Consider the following 20309-nt stretch of genomic DNA (forward strand, 5'->3'; position numbering starts at 1 on the left):
GTATGTAAAATTAGGGTTAAATTGTTATTTATTTAAATACTTATTATGAATACTTTTATCTTACTGACATGCCATGTAATTTTTTATGACTTTAAGAATCATTATTGAATCAAACAAACCTTAAATTAACCCGAAATAGAAAAAAAAACAAAAAAAAAAACATGAATTTTATAAGTTTAATTGTCAAACTATTTTTTTTCTTAGTTTATCATATAGCATGATAAACTAATAAACAAACAAACAAACGCCAAAATCATGATAACTATGATCCTTAAAAGTTACAAGTTGTGCTATTCTAATCTTTCAAAGTTTCAAAATTTACTGACATTTTTCTCTGAAACATCCATTTGTAAATAATCTTAACCCTCGAACACTTCTTTTTAAGCAGACATTATGGGATAACTTTTGAAATATACACAAAATTACCCATTTTAGAAACTAATTATAAATTATTTCAATGTAATTTCTTTGCACAATAACTTCGAAGTTTGACTTGTTTACATAGGAAAAAAAGTTATATCATCAAATTTAAATTCCCTGCTGAATTATACATATACCATTCGAGAAAATAATTACTTTTCATTAACTTTTGTTGTGGAAACTAAAAGTAAAAGTCCATACAATATGTTTGTGTGTTATTGATGTTTTTATACTACAAGTGCCGAATTTAGCATAAAAAAAGGCACCAAGAGAATTTTAGTTGTTAGAACAAGATGATAAAAAAGAAGTTATACAAAATATAATTATATATGATGATGAATCTTATATCCAAGTTTGTTCAAATTACTCAAACGACTAAGAACGAAGTTGAAATTTTTGAAGTAATACAAAGTGTCCATGTTGCCTAGGACAGAGCCAACCCTACTGATGGTTATCAAGCATTTCGTACGGGTTACTATTTCGTAACTTAAAATGCTACAAAACGCTTATACAGTCTCCCTATATACACAATCTCAGTACGCAAAAGCCGAAACCCGATATAGAATAGAATTCGTGCTTATTTGTGTTTACGTTGAGATGTCTCCCACATTCTTTAGCCAAAACAAAAAATATCGTTTTTCTACCTGTGTTGGAGTTTACACTATGGGTAATATAACGTAGCTAGAGGCTAGTAACTGATATTTATTTATTGTAAGAATGCCTTTTTCTGGGACAATCATACCAAACATCTTAGAATCATTGGTATTTTAGCACTATGATGCACCGAACAGGAGATCTAACGGAAAATGTCAAATCATAAAGCATAGTATTTGATATTTCTATTCCTTTTACCATCTTCCATACATGTATATAACTAGCTGCCAATAATTTTGACTTGGAAACAGAATGATGAAAAATTTAGGAGGGTAATTACTCAATATTCCTATTCTATTTACATGTTGAACAGCTAAAACGAGCTCCGCAAATCCCTTTACACCTTGAAAATGAGGCAATCCAATTCAACTGCCAGTAATCAAGGAATTCAGACGAATTAGATTATGAACAAATGACAACGAGCAAAACGGTAAGAGGCTCTTGGTTAAATTGCTTTAGAATATGATTGATCTGGTAATAATATAAAGAATCAATCGTAAGGTTTCACAATGGTAAACTCACCCAAACCATTCCCACCTTTGACGTGCGTGACCCAACTGAAGCCATTATTTGAGAAGCAAGGAGGAAAGTACACGCAACCAAAAAAATAATTAAGCCTCGAGATTAACCCTGGTTTGCCATATTAACATGCAGGGTCGGGTAGGTTAGTTCCGGAAGGTCATGATAAATCAAAGGATCCCTGGCCTTCATTGATTGCATAGAGTAGCTTCTTGAACATAATTTCCTGTTTTAAAATGGAAATCAAAGATTAGCACCAAGAGATGCTTTGACATGCACGGTCATAAAATCAACAATGCTTTGCAGTGTTCTACCTTGGTAGAATAAGGAGGAAGTTTCAGGTAATTTGCACACGTCATCACACTGGGCAAGTCATCATCTGCTAATTCTGAAGGCCCGTTCCCATTAGATGAAGCATTAGCTGCACTTGACGAAAGCTGCACCAAGACATGTAAATGTAATTACTTATTAGCATTGTATTTTGTATAGCCCCCCTCCCTGCTACGAGATTAAAGAGGAAAACTATACAAAGTAAATCTTCTGCTTATCATGTCATAACTATTCCGTCAAAGATTCCATAAACATCATGTTACTTAAGAAAGAGCTGTAGTAACACTGGTAATGACCAGATTTCTAATAGCCCAAACAAAGGATCATCCCCACCTCACATAATAAAGACAATTCTAACATTCAAGATTTCGGATACAAAATAACATTAAGGCATAATTAATGAACTAGCAGACAGGTTGCAAGTTATCAAAACTTATTGTTGTATACCTTCCTCACAATTGTTAGTTTTGGATTTAGAACTGCCAGTCCACCAGGTGGAAGTCTAGGTGCACCAGTAACAAATTGACAGAAGGCTCGCTGCTGTTCTGGTGTGAATTCTCCCATGATTTCTAGTAACTGAAAATAGCATCATACGGAATGAGCTTCAAATATAACAAAGCCTATATTTTTTCCAATAACACAATTGTCCAACAGGAACAAGAATCATACATTAACTATGGCTGGGCTCTTGGCAGTATAACCATGGTCAAATTTTATATGATCAGCAAGTGTCTCAGTCTGCAGAAAACAAAATAAATTTATGGCATATTCAAGGTAACAGTTCACATATTGTTGTAAGAAGCAGCAATACATTTGAGTAAAAAAAAAAATACCTTCCACAATTCTCTACGGCCGCAAAGCAAATAATCCAGTTCTTGGGGAGTAAAAATTTGCAAAGATGAGATTTCAAAAACCTGAATTAACAAGCACAAGAGAGAAAGTGACAAATGTTTAGTTTTTCAACATAAGGATATGAATACAATATCCAACTAGTTTTTTCATGGTCCAACTATTGCTCAGCCTATCTCTCACACACAAGGACCTATCAGCTGATTTCACTTGTCAAATTCTTACACTGAATAACTTACTTATATATACGTTTATTTTCCTTTCTTGATATGAAAGGTAAGGGGGACATGATAAGTACCCAAGCACTTAGGGAACCCACTCTCTAAAGCTAAACTATTAAGGGGAGAGAACTAAACACTCAATACACCATTGAACATCTCAGATTACTTCACTGAGGGGACTTTGGCTCCATAATATCCAAGTTCCTATTATAGCTCTTTCCGAGAGTCAATGTTTCTCTCAGAGGCAAGTTACCCAATTCTCTTGTTGGTCAGAACCCCTCACCGGTTAAAACCCTTTGTAGGTAGCCCTTTCCAAGATACTCACAATCAGTTCTAATATGATGTGATAAGTACCAAAGCACTCGGGAAACCCACCCTAAAAAATCTAGATATTAAGGGGGAGAACCAAACACCATACGCTCCACCATAGCATACTACTGAATGTGAGACTTGGACACCCCATAATACCCAAATTCATATCACGACACAAGGCAAGTAGCAAACTAAGTAAAAGGCTAGGAGAAAACAAAGGTAGTAATTTTCACTAGAGAAAAGTGCCCTATAGAATCTAAACATAAAAATCTAAAAGCTGAACTATTAATGTTCAATACCAAATTAAACACCAGTCAAATTTCCTTTCCAAACAAATTGTTTGGGAGAAACAAAAAAGGAAACGGAAAAAGAATGGACCCTGTATAATAAAAGAAAGACAACAATGAAATTGCAAAAACTTCTATTCACAGTTACAACAAATACATTACATACTGTTTAAGAACTTACACACAATCCTCAAACAAGAAGCACAGTCAAATTTAAAAGATATAATTAAAATCAACAATTATACCTGATTGAACCCTGCCCTGAATGCTTCCATCTGACGCAAGATTCCAGTCTTAACAGTTGCCTCGACCACCATGGATATGTACTCCTCTAGATTATTGATGTCAACCTGAAAGCTCAGAAAAAATTCAAAGAAATTGTCATAAGAGAGAATCAGAACCAAACCAAAAAAAAGGGAAAGAGAAAAAGACTGAATACATACAATTTCATCTCCAGGTTTCAAGATGTACTCTGGATAACCAGGAAGAGTAAAGTCAAAGCAGAGATCTTCAATTTGAGCCCCACGAAATTGTAAATTACCAATTTTATCAGTATAGGAACCACCAAAAGATTCGAGATATCGTTTTCGGCAAACAAGGGCATTTAACTCTTGTAAAGTTTTCCCAAGCTCAGCATCAACGAAAAGAATGTCATGCAAATCAAGATCCTGCAATATATCAAAGGCTAAATATATACAAACTACAAATCATCCTAAAGATCAAGTATACACATGAAATCAGACAACTGACAAGACATCAACATTCCATAACTTACTTGACCAAGAACAAGCTTATAAAATGCCGCTGACAGTGGTAAATCCAATAGGCGTCCATCTTGGAGAGCTTTAGCCATTACACGACCTAATAGCCGGAAATATTCAATAACTCTAAAAAATGGGGTACCCTCAGATGTATCAGCATTTGCAGGCCATGGTCGAGGAAACAGCCCAAGAGGAGCCTGAACAAGTTCTCCATCTCCAGCAGAAGAGCCATCGCTACTTTTCATTTTCCTTTCATTTCCATCAATTTCCATTGAATATTTATCTGAAGAACCTGATCTCCACATTCGAAGTCCAACTCTTTGTAAGTCATGACTGAGAAGTGTGTAGAACTCCAAGGTGGGACCCAGACCAGTGCCAACTTCACCAAAATATTCTACTTCAAGTACTGCCTTTTGACTAGAATACAACTCCATCACTTTGGCAGCAGAATCCAAAATGCGGTTTCGAGATACACGAACCTTTTGCCGCTGCAATCTACCAACCCTGATCTCTCTTTCATTTGTTGATCCATGACCATCAGCACCCTGCTGCTGTTGAAGACGATACAGTGCACGAGATAACCCAAAGGCAGTTGAATAGAAGTACTGTCTCCGGGTCTCAAAAGGAAACAAGAAAGGGCATGCTTTAGTTAGCTGGTAACACCATGAAGGAAGACTCCCACTACATAAGGCAAGGGCATCTTGTATTTGCCTAGCTAATTTTGGAGTAAGTTTGCCGCTTATAAATTCCTCTGCAGGAACCCTAGCACCAATGCTAACACTTAGCTCATCTAAATCCAAAATCTTACCCTCTGCAAAGTTATCGGTAACCACTTGGGCCCTCAATCGAGGGGCAAGTTGGTTCAAACCCTCCAGCACCCGCAATAGTGCTAATATATTGTATGTAGGATTAGATTTCTCCAATTCACAGGGCAATTCACCCTGCAAGATGCTATCTAATACAGATGTCTGATGTAGCTTGGCTTCAGAACCAGAATTTGATGCAGATCCAGATTTGCCAGATTTGGAAGCATTAGAGCTTGAACCTCCAGGGGTAGTCCTATCTGTTTGGTTCTCTGACCTCTGATAAGTTATAGTATAAATATCACCCCACAACCTGCTTCCATCACCGGATACATAGTCATTACTGCCAGCCAATCTCTCGTCATCATCTTCATCATGCACAAGCTGTCTTTGAATTGCCTGATATATAGTCAAATGCCTATTAAGCAGCTTCCCACCAGCGGTAAAGATCAACTTTGGAGGATCATTAGAACTACCAAATAATGGACGCCCTAGTCGATCTCTTCCCCCCCTTAAACCTCTGTTATTGGCAGATCCAAGTCCAGCCATGGCAGCAGCAGCAAATGACATTGCACCTCTTGAGCTTGATGTATAGCCACTCCTAAAATCAGTAGAGTCTGATCCCCTCACGGTACCAGTTTTGCTGCTAGAACCTGAAGCAGCATTAGTCTGGCCATCAGTTGTCGCAGGAGCAACAGTACTTTCCTCAGCCAGATCACCCAATTTCACATCATGTACTTTGTCAGGAGAGCACACCAAAGGAAGAGAATCATCCCTCAGAACCTGCAACAAGAAAAATTAAAACAAACACAAAATATGTAAAAATCATAAATATATTATACAACTGAATTTAATTTTAACATTCAATCCAGATTAATGTCAGAGACATTATATGATTTGATATGGAAATATCTTATATAATATTTCCCATTATTATCGTGTGTACACAACACACAATTTCAAGCAGTCCCTACAGTATAATATTTCCCATTATTATCGTCTGTGGACAAGGTCATAAACTGAACAAAATGATAGAAAGAGAGCAGCAATTCATTTTGAAAATATTGCAAACAAGATAGAAGGACACCAGCACTGGTAGTAAAAACAAAGATGCATAGATTTTAACATATCAAAAGCAATGTTCAAAATGTAAAAAAAAAAAAGGAATGATGACAGAAAGCAAAAAACAGTAACCACTCAACTTCAATGAGATACTCATGATTAAGAAAGGAAGATAATATTAGCAAAAGAAGAACAGTATATAACATACATCTTCATGGTCATCATCTTCATCATCAGAAATATCATCATCTTCAATCACCAATGCCTCATCAATCTCAACAGGAGATATATCCAAATCTTCATCCTGCAAAGTTTTGGAAAATGTCAATAGAAGGGCAGAAAAATGAAAGGGGGGGAGGGGGATGGGTGGCAATAGACTAATGTTTTAGATACTTCAGGATACTTGAATTAGGTTCATGATTTAGACCAAAGCTTAGCATGCATGTAAACACTGTCATAACAAAAGCAAAAAAAAAAACAAAGAAAGTATGACGTAAATAGGAAAACTATAAGCCCGCCCAAAAGTCATCCTAAAACATTTCCCCATAAAAGGGGCACTGAACTGCACTTTGAAAATGACAAGCATAATGCCAGAAAAAAATAATCAAACTTAAACTGTATAAAGCATTTGATTTTAAATTATGAGAGGCACAATGCAACAAATCCTGATATGTGCACTTTACGAAAAAAGGATGGGGATTAGCGTATATGAAGCACCCATTTGATCAGATCCCAAATACACCGTTACAAGAATGCTCCTTATGCAACATAATAAGTTATCCTCTCAATGCGAACTCTACCTCACTTTTTTAGTAACTACGACACTTAGGCAAGGAATCTTACAACAGCTTAATTTTAATGTACAACTGAACTGTTCGTAAAGAAATAAATGGTGCAAAATTAAAAAGAACAAATAGGCAGTTTTTCTCGTGTAAGAGATTATAGCATAAATAATTATGATCCAAAGCTCTTTATAAAACTAAATGGCAGAGGTAAAACATTTTAAGGATCTACAGAAAATAAATATAGTGTCCAAAGTTACATATAGCAGAGAAATTTCAATGTCTTTCAATCCAATATGGCACCTTTGCATCTTATATAGGCACTTTTAAGTATTCTCCTTACATTTCACATTATAAGCCAAAATAAGGACAACAAAAACCTAGTCAGGTCATACATATCATAAGGAACGGGAGAGAAAAAAAAAGGAAAAACATCTAATAAAAACATAATAATTGTAAGTTATAAATTGACAGATGAAAAAAAATTGAAGCATTGCAAACTCTTACCTAGGATTTCACAGTATATAATATAACACCATTTCATAAAGTAACAAATATAATATATAACACTGAATCACACACAAACACCAATACACGAGCTGTCCCAGAGACAGGTCTCTATAACATACAAATACAGCAATACAGTTGCTATATCAGAGACAAAAGTCTCCAATCACGTACAAAGTCAGCAATACACTTGATGTCCCATAGAAAGAAATCTCCTACAGAAAGTATTCTCTATCCACAAACTAAAAGTGACTTCACATTGCCAAATTACAAAACATATTACCAGATGTATACTCTTAAATTCCTAGTAAATAACTACCAGCAGTTATTTTCTACGCATGACTACCATCCTACAGTTTCTAACACAGTATTGTTTACTAAAAGTGTTATTTGAGTTATAATACAGAACTGATTTCTAAAGCAGTTATTTTTAACAAATAACTAACCCTAACTTAGTTTCCATCCGTATACCTCAGAAGTAGAGTCACCATTTACAGGTTTTGCTTGAGCATCTTTATCAAGAGCTGCTCTTCTGCGAGTAGCATTCCTGGTCTGAGGTCCTCTTGACTCCTCTTGCGCAGGCTTTAATACAGCTTTTCCCTTACTCTTAGAAGAGCTAGTGCTTTTATCTTGAAGTACTTGCTTTCTAGATGTGTCACCTATATCAACAGATGATCTGGATCTAGTAGAATGACGACGGGTAGTGGAAGGAGTGGATACACCAGCTCCTGGAGTTGATTCAGAATGACCAGCAGGTACAGTGGACTTCTGACCAGATTCACTTCGTTGGATACGAGACCAAAGAAATTCTTCAATGGCTGCTAAACTTGCTAATGGGTCAACCAATACAACATTTGATGAATAATCCTTAAGTGACTTTTCACCCTGGGCTCGACAAAGCCGCAACTTGAAGGGATGAGATAATGCACTTAGTCCAGAGGAGAGGCGTGTACTCCCACTAGATGACCTGGATGAATGACTCAGCACAACAGGGAAACGTTCCAATGAGGACAAGGCATTTTGAAGCTTTTGAACCAAGACGGTCATAGGAGGCACAGTCCCAACTTCAGTTGAGGGAGGTAGTGCAACAGCTATAAATAACTTAAACCTTGTAAGTGCTTGCTGGCGAAGGTTTGGTAAGAAGGTTTCTAAGGATTTATCTTTAGAGAAGTACCCACAGGAAAAATAATTCAACAAAGCTGCAACAACACCACTACCAATAAATTCAAATGTAGATACACCATCACCTTTGCCAAGTTCCTTTAGCATGTCAGCTATGACCCCAATTAAATACTCTTCTAGAACAAATCCAGAAGATTTAGATTTCCCCTTTCCACTGGTCCTTTCTTCATTCGCATCTGTATTTAGCTTCATGCAAAGATTTTTCAGATTCAAAAGATCATCAGTAATACCCACTTCAGACGCCCCAGCATCCGAAGGAAAGTACTTATCTTTAAAAGCCTTTGCGGCTGCACTAACAGACATGCGAATACTGGAATTTACTGTTGGAATATCCACAGAACTTGGAGGTGAGCCGACATTCACTGAAACAGGAGCCTTCAAATCATCCAAAGGATTACCATCAGGATTGGAGCTTCCACTGCGTCGCCGATAACGCCTAGAGCGAGATGATGCTCCAGATATAGAATCGTTATCCTTTTCAGCAGAAGATGCCTGAGTAGAGATATTGGTTGAATTTGTGGGTAAAATAAGTTGGTCCACTGCATGCACAACACCTTCTCTGATGAACATCTTGGAGAATGTCCCAGGAAGCTTTTCCATAAGAATTTCAGCAATTTTCAAGGCAGGAATCAACACATGTGGATCTTTCCATGCGAGGACCCCAGCTAAGAAACTATATGATCAAATAGAAAATGCATAAATTCTTTGAACCCATAAAATCAGTTAGGATATTAAGTAATATCAACACCATTAAATGTCTACATACCTTGATATATTGGTCACACTCAACAAAGACTGGATCATCTCCGCTGTGCTGAAATACATCAATTTTCCAATGACAGAAAGACATTTGTGCCGAACAGGACCATTGACACTAGAACCATATATCTGAATTAAAGGCAAGCCAATACGATCAATTAAACAAAAAACAAATAAGGAAGCAATGGAGCAATTTATCTCATCTAGTTTTTAATTTAAGAAATCTATCAAGCAAAATATAAGCAATTGATCAATTCAAAAAATGTCAACCTGTATTAAAACTGGTAGAAGATCCATAGCAAATTGCTTAAGAAGTTCAGGCTGGTCATTTAATAGTTTCTCACGGGCTGATATCTCAGTAACATTTCCATTTGAATCTTCTTGTTTCCCAGAGCTACCAGCGGGAGACTTCCTTATAATGGGCCCTTTCATAAACATGTTGGAGATGATAGGGAGAGAAATTGTTCCTTGTGGCAATGGGGGAAGAAGCTCATTTGCCAGGTTTACAATCTCAAATATCTATACATTGGAACAGATAATTAGAATAATCTCTTCTCTTCAGAAATGGAACAGAACTGGAAATATCAAGGCTCTAAATAATGGTGCATTGAGGTCAGGTCAGAGTCCGATAAATGAACCCTTACGATATAAAACTAAACGTGAATGACCAAAAAAGGAAGAGTTCTGAAGTTAAACCATACCTGCTCCGGGGGCCTACTTAATGCAGGAGAAACAGAGGCATTAGAAGAAACTCCAGAACCAGATAGAATATCTTTAAGAATACCACTAATTCCGAGTAGTAGTAAAGTTTTAGCTCCAAGAGGCGATCCACTCGCACAAGTTGAAAGAAGTCGGATTAAACCCTGCATATACCCAAGTCAAGGACCAACAACTACAGGCAAAATGCATGAGACTTGAAGCACAAATTACACTTACCGTATATGTCGGTGTGCTGAGAGAAGCCTGACCACCTCCAGAACTGCTGTTAGAGATGAGGGAGGCAGCTTGTGTTACCAGTCCATGGTTGCACAATTCATCTAATTTGTCAGGTGATGACGCAAACGCTTCAGCTATTCGAGTCAAACAAACAGAGGCATGCTCTAGAACCTACAAAAATTGGTAATGCATAAGGTGAAAGTACAGATAAATAAGTTATAATATAGAATATAATTATCAAAATTTCCCACCTATCGAGGTAAACTTCCTTAAAAGGAAAATTTATGGACGAAAAATGCAAAAATACAGATTCCATTACGTGACAAGACTGAAAACAAAACATGACCATACCTTGGCATCATGGTAATGAAGAAGGTTTGTGAGAAGAGGAACAGCTTCCATCACAAAATCAGACGCATCTGAAGGAAGTTTCTTGCACATATTTGCAGCAGTAGACAATGCAACCCGCTGAAACGAAGAATAATGTCAACTTACACATGCCACTTAAAGAACCAGTGGCCAATGAATTATGACTGTCCAAAAGAACAAAACTATAATCATACACTAAATGTAAGTCCTTCACTGACAATTTACCTGAACTCCTGTAGAAAAGAAGTCCAAATAAGAAAGCACGGCCATAAGAGCACCTGCTCGTAGGCAGGCAGTGGGATGCTCCTGAGATATCTTCTTCAGAGCTTGAAGGGACTGTTCATGCCATCAAACAAAGTAATCAAACTGTAAGAATTCCATTTCAAAATGCTATGTCACCGATAAAAAAATGAAAATTTCTTCTCCAACTGAAAATATGACCCTGGGAGACTATAGTCTATAATTTTAAAAGCAATTAGGCAGCACCAGATTCAACATTGAAGCATAATAATATTTGTTTTACAAGTTTTAAACACCGATTTTCATTAGTCCCACAATAGGCATGAACTAAAGAACAACCTGCTCAGCCAAGTCCATGTATTCTATGGTGAGCAACCTCGCACAGAAAATTGAAACTGCACCATAATGAACAACCGCAGCACAAGATGAAGGTAGCACGTCGCAGAGATGGGTTAATGCTCTTGCAGCAAGAAGCATGATGTCGGGATTGTTCTCGTGATTCAACAAACCCACAAGCACAGGAACAAACGAATCAACTGAGAATGTACTAAGCGATTCTTCAGTCCCAATTGAAAGCATTTCACAGAGTTGCGTCAGCGCTTCAACCTGCCGCCCTTCTTCGCCCTCCGCTCGCAACCCAAAAAGGATCTTTTTCAGCCTCCCGTTCTGGTGAGAGGAAGATGCAGAACCCATGGCAGAAGATGGGAGCAGATCATCCAACCCAGCACCAAGCTTCCGAAGCAGCCCCTGAAGTGCACTACTCGCAGAGGTCAAATTTTGATGCAAAATCCCCACACCACCTTCACTGTCATTATCATCATCTTCTGCACCACCATCCATGTTCAATGCCAGCCCTCTGTCAGCATCTCTGTCCCTAATCCTAACATCGTGTTCTTTTTCCTTACCCTTGTCGGTGTTGTCCTTGCTGCGGCGATCACGTCGGGAACCAGATGATTCATTGGCAGAGTCCATGGGAGGAGGATTCTTCGGAGGTAAGGGTTGTTCCTTAGTTCTTGATGCACGGGAGCGAGTGTTAACAGAAGAAAGAGATGCGGTGGTGGTTGCGGCGGCGGAAGCAGAGGAAGAAGAAGAGAGACGCGCACGCTTGCTGGAACGGGTAGTGGGACCAGAGGAAGGGGATGAAGGGGCAGCTGAGGAAGCCTCCGCCCGCTTCCGGCTCCGTGTTTCCATACAAAATCCACCCAACCCGCAGTCTATCAACTCGCTCGCCACCGAGCGTCAATCACGCTTTCATCCGCCCAATAATCCCTACCATGGATCGAATCTTTGTCGGTAGAACGAATCTTCCACAAATTGAAACCCTAGAAACTGCAGATGAGGGGATTCGCGGTTTTCAAACAAGGCGTGGAGTGAGATTTCGGAGGAGTGTAATCAACGGAAACAAAGATTTTGAGGTAATGACGAAAGAGGGTTGTTGCCGGAAACCCTAAGCCAGGCAAATGGGTAAGAGAGGAAGAAAGAAAAAGAAATGGAAGAATAAAGGGACAGAATAAAATGACGCTTTTATATGTAACTTTCTTTGCCTTTTTTAATATTTAAATAAAATTTTATTTGATGGTGGTCACTTTCCTTCGTCCAACCGAACTGAACTAGCCACGCTCCTCGGTGGCACTGTCACAGCGTGGCGCGTACACTTCCACCTCTCACGACGTCGTTTTAGCCAACGCCACCACACCAGCCACCCGAGAGTATGTACTATTTTATATTTTTCATTGGTTGCACCACAAAATTTACATAAATATAATGAAAAAAAATATTACGCATATTTGTAAATCAAAATATGGTGTACAATTTAAAAAAAAAGTGTAAGATTTTAAACATTTTTAAAAGTCATGCAGATAATTAAGGAGATATTTATGCTAAAATATATTTTTTTCTAGAAATAACTACCTTTTACAAATTTTTTAAACAAGTTATTTTAGTCCAATGTAATTGCAATAAAGTTAGAATTCAGATAATTCTAAATATGAAAATAAATATTTTTTAGTACGACATCGATGAAAAATGCCAAGTGCAAAGTAATCCTAATATAGTCAATAACTTTATTTAAAAACAAAAGTTAACTTTAAAAATTGAAATATTGAATATGTATAATTCCAATATTCCATATAAATATACTATTCAGCGTTTGACTCTCAATAATTACTTACCATGTTTATATATGTATAATCATGATATTTTTCATGTAATAAAATAATATAAAGGAAGTAAACGTAAATTTATTCATAACTTACATATATTATAATTATTTTATTTTATTTCATATTTTCATTAAATATGTATCATTGTCTTAAAAAGTTATTAACTATTCTTGTTGATATACAAATTTCTCACCTCTTATTTTAAGAAAATAATATCATCACATTGCTTATAATATCAAAAAAGGTTCCATAAATTACATCATGACATTGAATCCTCACATCAAGAAAATTTGAAGAAAATATATCATCTAAAAAAATGTATGTATAAAATAAGTTTTAAAAATATTTTTCAAATATATTTTTCCCAACTTAAAGTTGTTTTAAAAAAGGATGAATATTACATTTAGTCATATTAATTTAAATAAATTCAAATATATTTTTAGTCAAAAAAATTAAATACAAAATTTATATTTATATTTATTAAAAAATTTAATACAGTCTAATTATTAAACTTTTAAAACTAAATTAATATATTTTTCTTAGTCGGTTAACTTTAAGTTAAAAATAATATTTATTTTTTAAAGTTACGAGGTGAAAATGTATTAAAATTTTGAAGAGTAAAATATTTTAATTTCACATTAACATTAACCAAAAATATATTTAATTCATTTAAATATTCACATACCCCATGAATCAAACTTCTAAATCCTTCCACTAAACTCGAAAACACTTCAATTTTCATAATTTACTAATTAACACCCATTTATTCTTCAATTTTTGACACCTACTAAAACCATATAATATTACACTAAATAGTTTGCATGTGCATAATCTAAAGCTTGCAATTCCACACTAATGCATGTGCATATATAATGTAAATTTTGCAATTCCACACTAATTGCAGCTGTGAACTTTAATTAACTTCTTCATTTACCTAAAATAAATAAATAAATAAATATATATATATATATATATATATATATATATATATATATATATATATATATATGTTGTTGAAACTAATCATCATAACAAATAATGAAAGTTTAAACTTGATTTAAAGTAGCGTGATTCAATAACCAAATGCAACATCATTTGCTTGAACTAACAAAATTATCTCTATTTCGATTAAATTATATATGTAATTATTATTATCACATAATTCATGCAAAATGTGTGAAGAGTATAATAAAATAAATAAATAATTACAATTTACAAGTTCAATTTATGTCAAACACATTAATATTTATCTATAAATATCATTTTAGTCCATCTTTCGTGGACAAATCCTTGAGAAGGTTGAGGATGTTGTGGTCCTTCCAATTTTTTGAAATTACATGTATGTGTGATGAGAATTTATAGGAATTAAATTGATTAGATTTTTAACCTCTTTTTTCTCTCAATTTATTTATCATTTATATTCATCTTAGGTTTTTTTTAGTATTATGTTAGTGGATATCAGTGGAGGGAGTTAAACCCATATCATCTTATATCGTTTATTTTAGACTTATTAAATTAATCTTGTAACTTATAAGGGTGGGTTTATTTTAGAGGAATGATTTGGGGATGATTTTGGGATAGTGAGTAGATGGATTTGAGGGGATTTGAGAGTAAATTTATTGTTGTTTGTTTGAGTGGATTTTGAGGTGAGTGAGAGTAAATTCGGAAGTAAAGTTTGTGAAAATTAGTGTAAGATTTGACCGATGTGACAAATTAAAAAAAATTGTGTAATTGGTAGAAATTAAAGATTACCAAAATACTCATAGTTATGTTATTAAAGTAATATAAAATGGTAATTGTTAATTTTTTCTTTTATTGTAAAAATGTTTATAAAGAGAGAAAAATTAAAATTAATTTTAAAAATGTAAAAAAATTGTAATTTAGTATGAAATAATTTTTTTTAATATAATTTACTACAAAGTTGTATGATTTTATTTGTTATTGAAGTGAAATCTAATATTTATTAAAAAAACAAATAATTAACCAAAATTTAGCTAACAATATTAATAAATAAAAAAAAGAATGAAAAAAACTGGCAAATAAATAAGTTTACTATATTAAAATTGTTTATAAGAAAATCAATTCTAAAGTTATTTATAAGAAAATAAACTCCAAACGTTCTCTAGTATATAAACTAAATTGTTTTAATATTGTCATAGACAACTTTTAACATATTATAACTTTCTTCTTATAACAAGTCAAAGTAACAGTTAGGGTTATTGCATGTACACGTTCAGGGATAAATCAGGAGTAGTAACACTGACTTTGTTTTGCACACAAGCTAGCTACTCGTGTTTTCAAATCATAAGTGGGAAATCTCACACGTCAATCAGAATCTCTCCACAAACAAGCGTTGTTTATCCACATGTGGCACTGCTTCAACAAAATCCGTAGCAACAAAATAACAATCTGTGGGAAATCAAATAGTATTTTAGGAAAGAATAAATTAGGAAATTTGTGTATTTCATAACAAGTATATATTTTATTGTAATCGGTACAGATTTGAATAAATAGGGACAATCCCATAAATCAAGGGATTCTAGAATAGAATATAGTTATTATATTCCCTAAAATAGCTTAGGTCTCCCGTATATATCTTGTATGATCTCTTTGTAATAAATATATCAATTTCCATTTAACCTAATTTTCAGATGGTATCAGAGCTTCCGATCTAGGAAGCTCTGTCTGCGCATTGTAAACCCTAAGACGGCAGCCTGCATTGCTGCTCCATTTTTCTTAACCCTAAGACGGCAGCCTGCATTGCTGATGCATCTCTCTTAACCCTAAGACGGCAGCCTGCATTGCTGCTGCATCTTTTCCTATATTCATTACATTTTTTTCCCTTGCTATTGCAACCTTCTCTATCGCTCAATCTTCTGTTGCTGTTGTCTTCTCTGTGCCTTAATTGCACAGCCTTTCCTTTTTTCCGCTCAGCCATCTTCTTGCTATGATGTCAAGGGAAGAGGAAGTTGTGAACCCAACCCCAGAAACAGGGAATTTCCATTCCCAGCTTCCTGGAGAACTGCAGAATATCCATTCTGCATATCGACTCAATGGAAGAAATTATTTGAAGTGGGCCCAACTTGTTCGTACAGTGCTGAAGGGAAAGGGGAAGTTGAGTCACCTGATGGAGTCTGGACCCAAACAGGAGGATCCCAAGTTTACTACATGGGATGAGGAAGATTCAATGATCATGGCGTGGCTGTGGAATTCAATGATTCCAGAAATCAGCGACACATGCATGTTCCTTAATTCGGCAAAAGAGATTTGGGATGTTGTAGAGCAAACCTACTCTAAAGCCAAAGATGTTGCTCAAGTATATGACGTAAAGGTGAAAACTTTGGCAGCAAAACAAGGGAACAAGACTGTTACAGAATATGCCAATCAGTTGAAATCATTATGGATGGAGCTAGACCATTATAGAGTCATAAAAGCCAAATGTACTGAAGATTCAGCACTTCTCAAGGAATATATCGAACAAGACAGAGTTTATGATTTCCTTGTTGGTTTGAATCCTGAATTTGATCAAGTTAGGATTCAAATACTGGGGAAGCAAAAGGTACCATGCTTCAATGAAGTGGTGACTATTGTGAGAAGTGAAGAAAGCAGAAGGGGTCTCATGTTGGAGAGTCCAGCAGTAGTAGAGAACTCAGCAATGGTGGCTGACCATAAAGGAGAACAGACGTTGGCCATGGTAGCCGAACAGAAGAAAGGAGGATCAGCAAATGTGGAGAAGAAAGGTGATGGTCTCTGGTGTACCTACTGCAATAAGCCTCGTCATACCCGAGAGAAGTGCTGGAAGTTGCATGGGAAGCCTTTAAATCGAGATCGAGAAGGGGGACACAGAGGAGGCCCCTCAAGGAAAGGAGGACAAGTTTATGTTGCTGCTGGAACAAATGAAGGAAATAATCCAGAAGCTGCTGCCCATCTTAATCAAGAGGAGATAGAAAGGGTGAGAACCTTTCTTAGTAAGCTGGAAAAACCTACAGGTGTGTGTTCTTTGGCATATTCAGGTAAGTTTCCACTTTCTTTTGGATTAAATGTCTCAGATACACCCTTTAACAATTACTGGATATTGGACTCTGGAGCCACAGACCACATGACACCATTAGCCAAACACTTCTCCACATATTCCCCATGTCCCAGCAACAAGAAAATTGCCACAGCAGATGAAACCCTTATAACTGCAGCTGGTCAAGGAAATATCCAAATCAATTCTTTAATAACCTTAAAAGATGTTCTCCATGTCCCAAAGTTGCCCACCAACCTAGTCTCTATACGAAAACTTATAAAGGATTTGTCATGTAAGGTTGTTTTTTACAACGATCATTGTGTATTTCAGGACAAGGATTCGGGGAGGATGATTGGACATGCTAGAGAATGGAATGGCCTTTATTATCTTGAAGATCCAAATCTGTCCAACAAAAACAGAATCTCTCATTCCTTCATATATGAATCTTTGATGACCAACAGAGAAAAAATCATGCTTTATCATTGTCGGTTGGGACATCCCTCCTTTGGAGTGATCAAAATTATGTTTCCCTTCTGTTTACAAAGTTAGATGTTGAGAGTCTTCATTGTGAGGTGTGTGAACTTGCTAAGCACAAGCGTGTATCTTTTCCAATAAGTAATAAAATTAGCAATTTCCCCTTTTATCTTGTTCATACTGATGTATGGGGACCTTCTAATGTTTCAAATGTGTCTGGTGCTCAATGGTTTGTCACCTTTATAGATGATTGTACAAGGGTCACTTGGGTTTTCCTACTTAAACAAAAATCAGAAGTCAGTTATGTCTTCCTAAACTTCCACTCCCTGATAAAAGGTCAGTTTGGTGTTAATATTAAGAGGCTTAGGTCAGATAATGCCAAAGATTACTTCAATCATGTCCTTAATTCTTTTTGTCAAAAAGAAGGTATAATTCATGAGTCCTCTTGTGTCAAAACACCACAGCAGAATGGGGTCGCAGAAAGAAAAAATGGGCATCTATTAAATCAGACTCGGGCATTGTTGTTCCAAAATAGTGTTCCAAAAAATCTCTGGGGGGAAGCTGTTCTTACAGCAACACACCTTATCAATAGACTACCCTCTAGAGTCTTAGGATCAAAAAGCCCTATGGAAGCTTTGTCGTCTTTCTATCCAAACCTATCCACTACAAATAATCTTAAACCAAGAGTTTTTGGGTGCATCTCATATGTCCATATTCATAATACAGACAGGGGGAAACTTGATCCTAGAGCCTTAAAGTGTGTCTTTGTTGGTTACTCACTCACTCAGAAAGGGTATAAATGCTACCACCCCCCATCCAAAAAATTCTTTGTGTCTAGGGATGTTACCTTCAATGAACAAGAGGGTTATTTCCATCAACCTTATCTTCCGGGGGAGAGTTTCAGGGAAGATAAGGAAAGTAGTAATTCTGGTTTTCCCATTCTTCCAGACCTGATATTTGAACCTAAACTAGATCAAATTGAAGCTGTACCAAGTGAAATAGGTCAAGAAAGTGAAATTAATTGTGAAGCTGATCAAGGAGATGTTGAAGCTGGAAAATTTGGTAAGAAGCTGGTATACTCAAGGAAGACTAAGGTCATTCCAGGATCAAGCAATGTTTAAGAATCCAACTCAAATCCACAAAAAGAGGTAACAATTTTTTCTCCAGCTGTGCAGGCTGAAATTGAAACCCAAAATGATCTTGAAATTGAAACCCAAAATGATCTTGACCTCCCAATTGCCATTAGAAAAGGGCCAAGAAAATGCACCAAACAGCCACTCTACCCTCTCTCAAATTACCTGTCCTTTGAAAATTTCTCTCCTACCCATAAAGCCTTCCTAGTAAACCTAAACACTACACTCCTACCTAATACCCTATCTGAGGCATTGTCTGACAGAAAATGGAGGCAAGCCATGGATGTAGAGATGGAGGCGTTAGAGAAGAACAACACCTGGGAGTTAGTCACCTTACCAATAGGAAAGAGGCCAGTTGGATGTAAGTGGGTTTATACAGTGAAATACAAGGCTGATGGATCAATTGAGAGATATAAGGCAAGACTAGTTGCCAAAGGGTTCACCCAAACCTACGGAGTTGATTATTTGGAGACCTTTGCTCCGGTTGCCAAAATGAACACAGTTAGGGTGATATTGTCTCTTGCTGCCAATTATGGCTGGAACTTGGAACAATTTGATGTTAAGAATGCTTTCCTACATGGAGACCTTGAAGAAGAAATTTATATGGAGATACCTCCGGGATACGGTAGAGACGTTGTTACCAACACTGTTTGCAAGCTGAAAAAGGCATTATATGGGCTAAAACAGTCCCCCGTGCATGGTTTGGCAGGTTTACTAAAGTTATGACAGGTCTAGGTTACAAACAAAGCCAAGGGGACCATACTTTGTTATTTAAACATTCCAAGTCAGGGGGAGTAACAATATTATTGGTGTATGTGGATGACATAATATTAACTGGAGATGATAAAGAAGAGCAGCGATTGTTGAGCCAATGCTTGGGCAAGGAATTTGAGATCAAGACCTTGGGAAAACTAAAATATTTTTTGGGAATTGAAGTTGCCCACTCCAAGAAAGGGATAATTATATCCCAGCAGAAGTATATCACTGATTTGCTCAAGGAAACTGGCAAGGCAGCGTGCAAACCTGCTAGTACCCCATTAGAACCAAACATAAAGCTTGGAAATGCAGAAGAAGACGTTGCTGTTGAAAAAGAGATGTACCAACGATTAGTGGGCAGACTTATATATTTGTCTCATACCAGGCCAGATATTGCCTATGCAGTGAGTTTAATTAGCCAATTTATGCATAGCCCAAAGGAGACCCATTTACAAGCTGCCCACAGAATTTTACAGTACCTTAAAGGAACTCCAGGAAGAGGGATTCTATTCAAAAGGAATGGTAATGTGAAGCTTGAAGCCTATACTGATGTTGATTATGCAGGGTCAATTGTGGATAGAAGGTCAACTACAGGATATTGCACCTTTCTTGGAGGAAATCTTGTGACTTGGAGAAGCAAAAAGCAGGGTGTAGTGGCTCGGTCCAGTGCTGAAGCGGAATTCCGAGCCATGGCACAAGGTATATGTGAGTTGCTATGGCTTAAAATCATCTTAGAAGACTTGATATGCACTCCATATGTGTCCTCTCAAGATCAAATT

General features: G+C 36.3%; 1 protein-coding gene across 3 annotated transcripts; it reads right to left on the bottom strand.

The window, feature by feature from the left end:
• Positions 1-1227: 1227 nt before the first annotated feature.
• On the bottom strand, positions 1228-12511 carry LOC108340212 (E3 ubiquitin-protein ligase UPL3). Of its 3 annotated transcripts, none has more exons than XR_008249186.1 (18): positions 11333-12511; positions 10979-11089; positions 10736-10852; positions 10385-10555; positions 10150-10311; positions 9719-9967; positions 9456-9577; positions 7979-9362; positions 6427-6522; positions 4368-5939; positions 4036-4260; positions 3838-3942; positions 2757-2837; positions 2593-2661; positions 2371-2499; positions 1908-2030; positions 1612-1819; positions 1228-1443 (listed from the first exon to the last, which is right to left on the bottom strand). XR_008249186.1 is itself a non-coding variant. In XM_052878491.1 (17 exons), the coding sequence occupies exons 1-17, from the start codon at positions 12182-12184 to the stop codon at positions 1754-1756; spliced, it is 5634 nt and encodes a 1877-aa protein (XP_052734451.1). In that variant the 5' UTR covers positions 12185-12511; the 3' UTR covers positions 1506-1753. The 3 variants fall into 3 exon arrangements, 1 of the variants encoding a protein (XP_052734451.1); XR_008249185.1 differs by having other exon boundaries at positions 1597-1819; XM_052878491.1 differs by lacking the exon at positions 1228-1443 and having other exon boundaries at positions 1506-1819.
• Between the last annotated feature and the right edge of the window lie 7798 nt (positions 12512-20309).

This window comes from Vigna angularis, chromosome 5 (genome assembly GCF_016808095.1).
Source record: "Vigna angularis cultivar LongXiaoDou No.4 chromosome 5, ASM1680809v1, whole genome shotgun sequence".
Taxonomy (NCBI): Eukaryota; Viridiplantae; Streptophyta; class Magnoliopsida; order Fabales; family Fabaceae; genus Vigna; species Vigna angularis.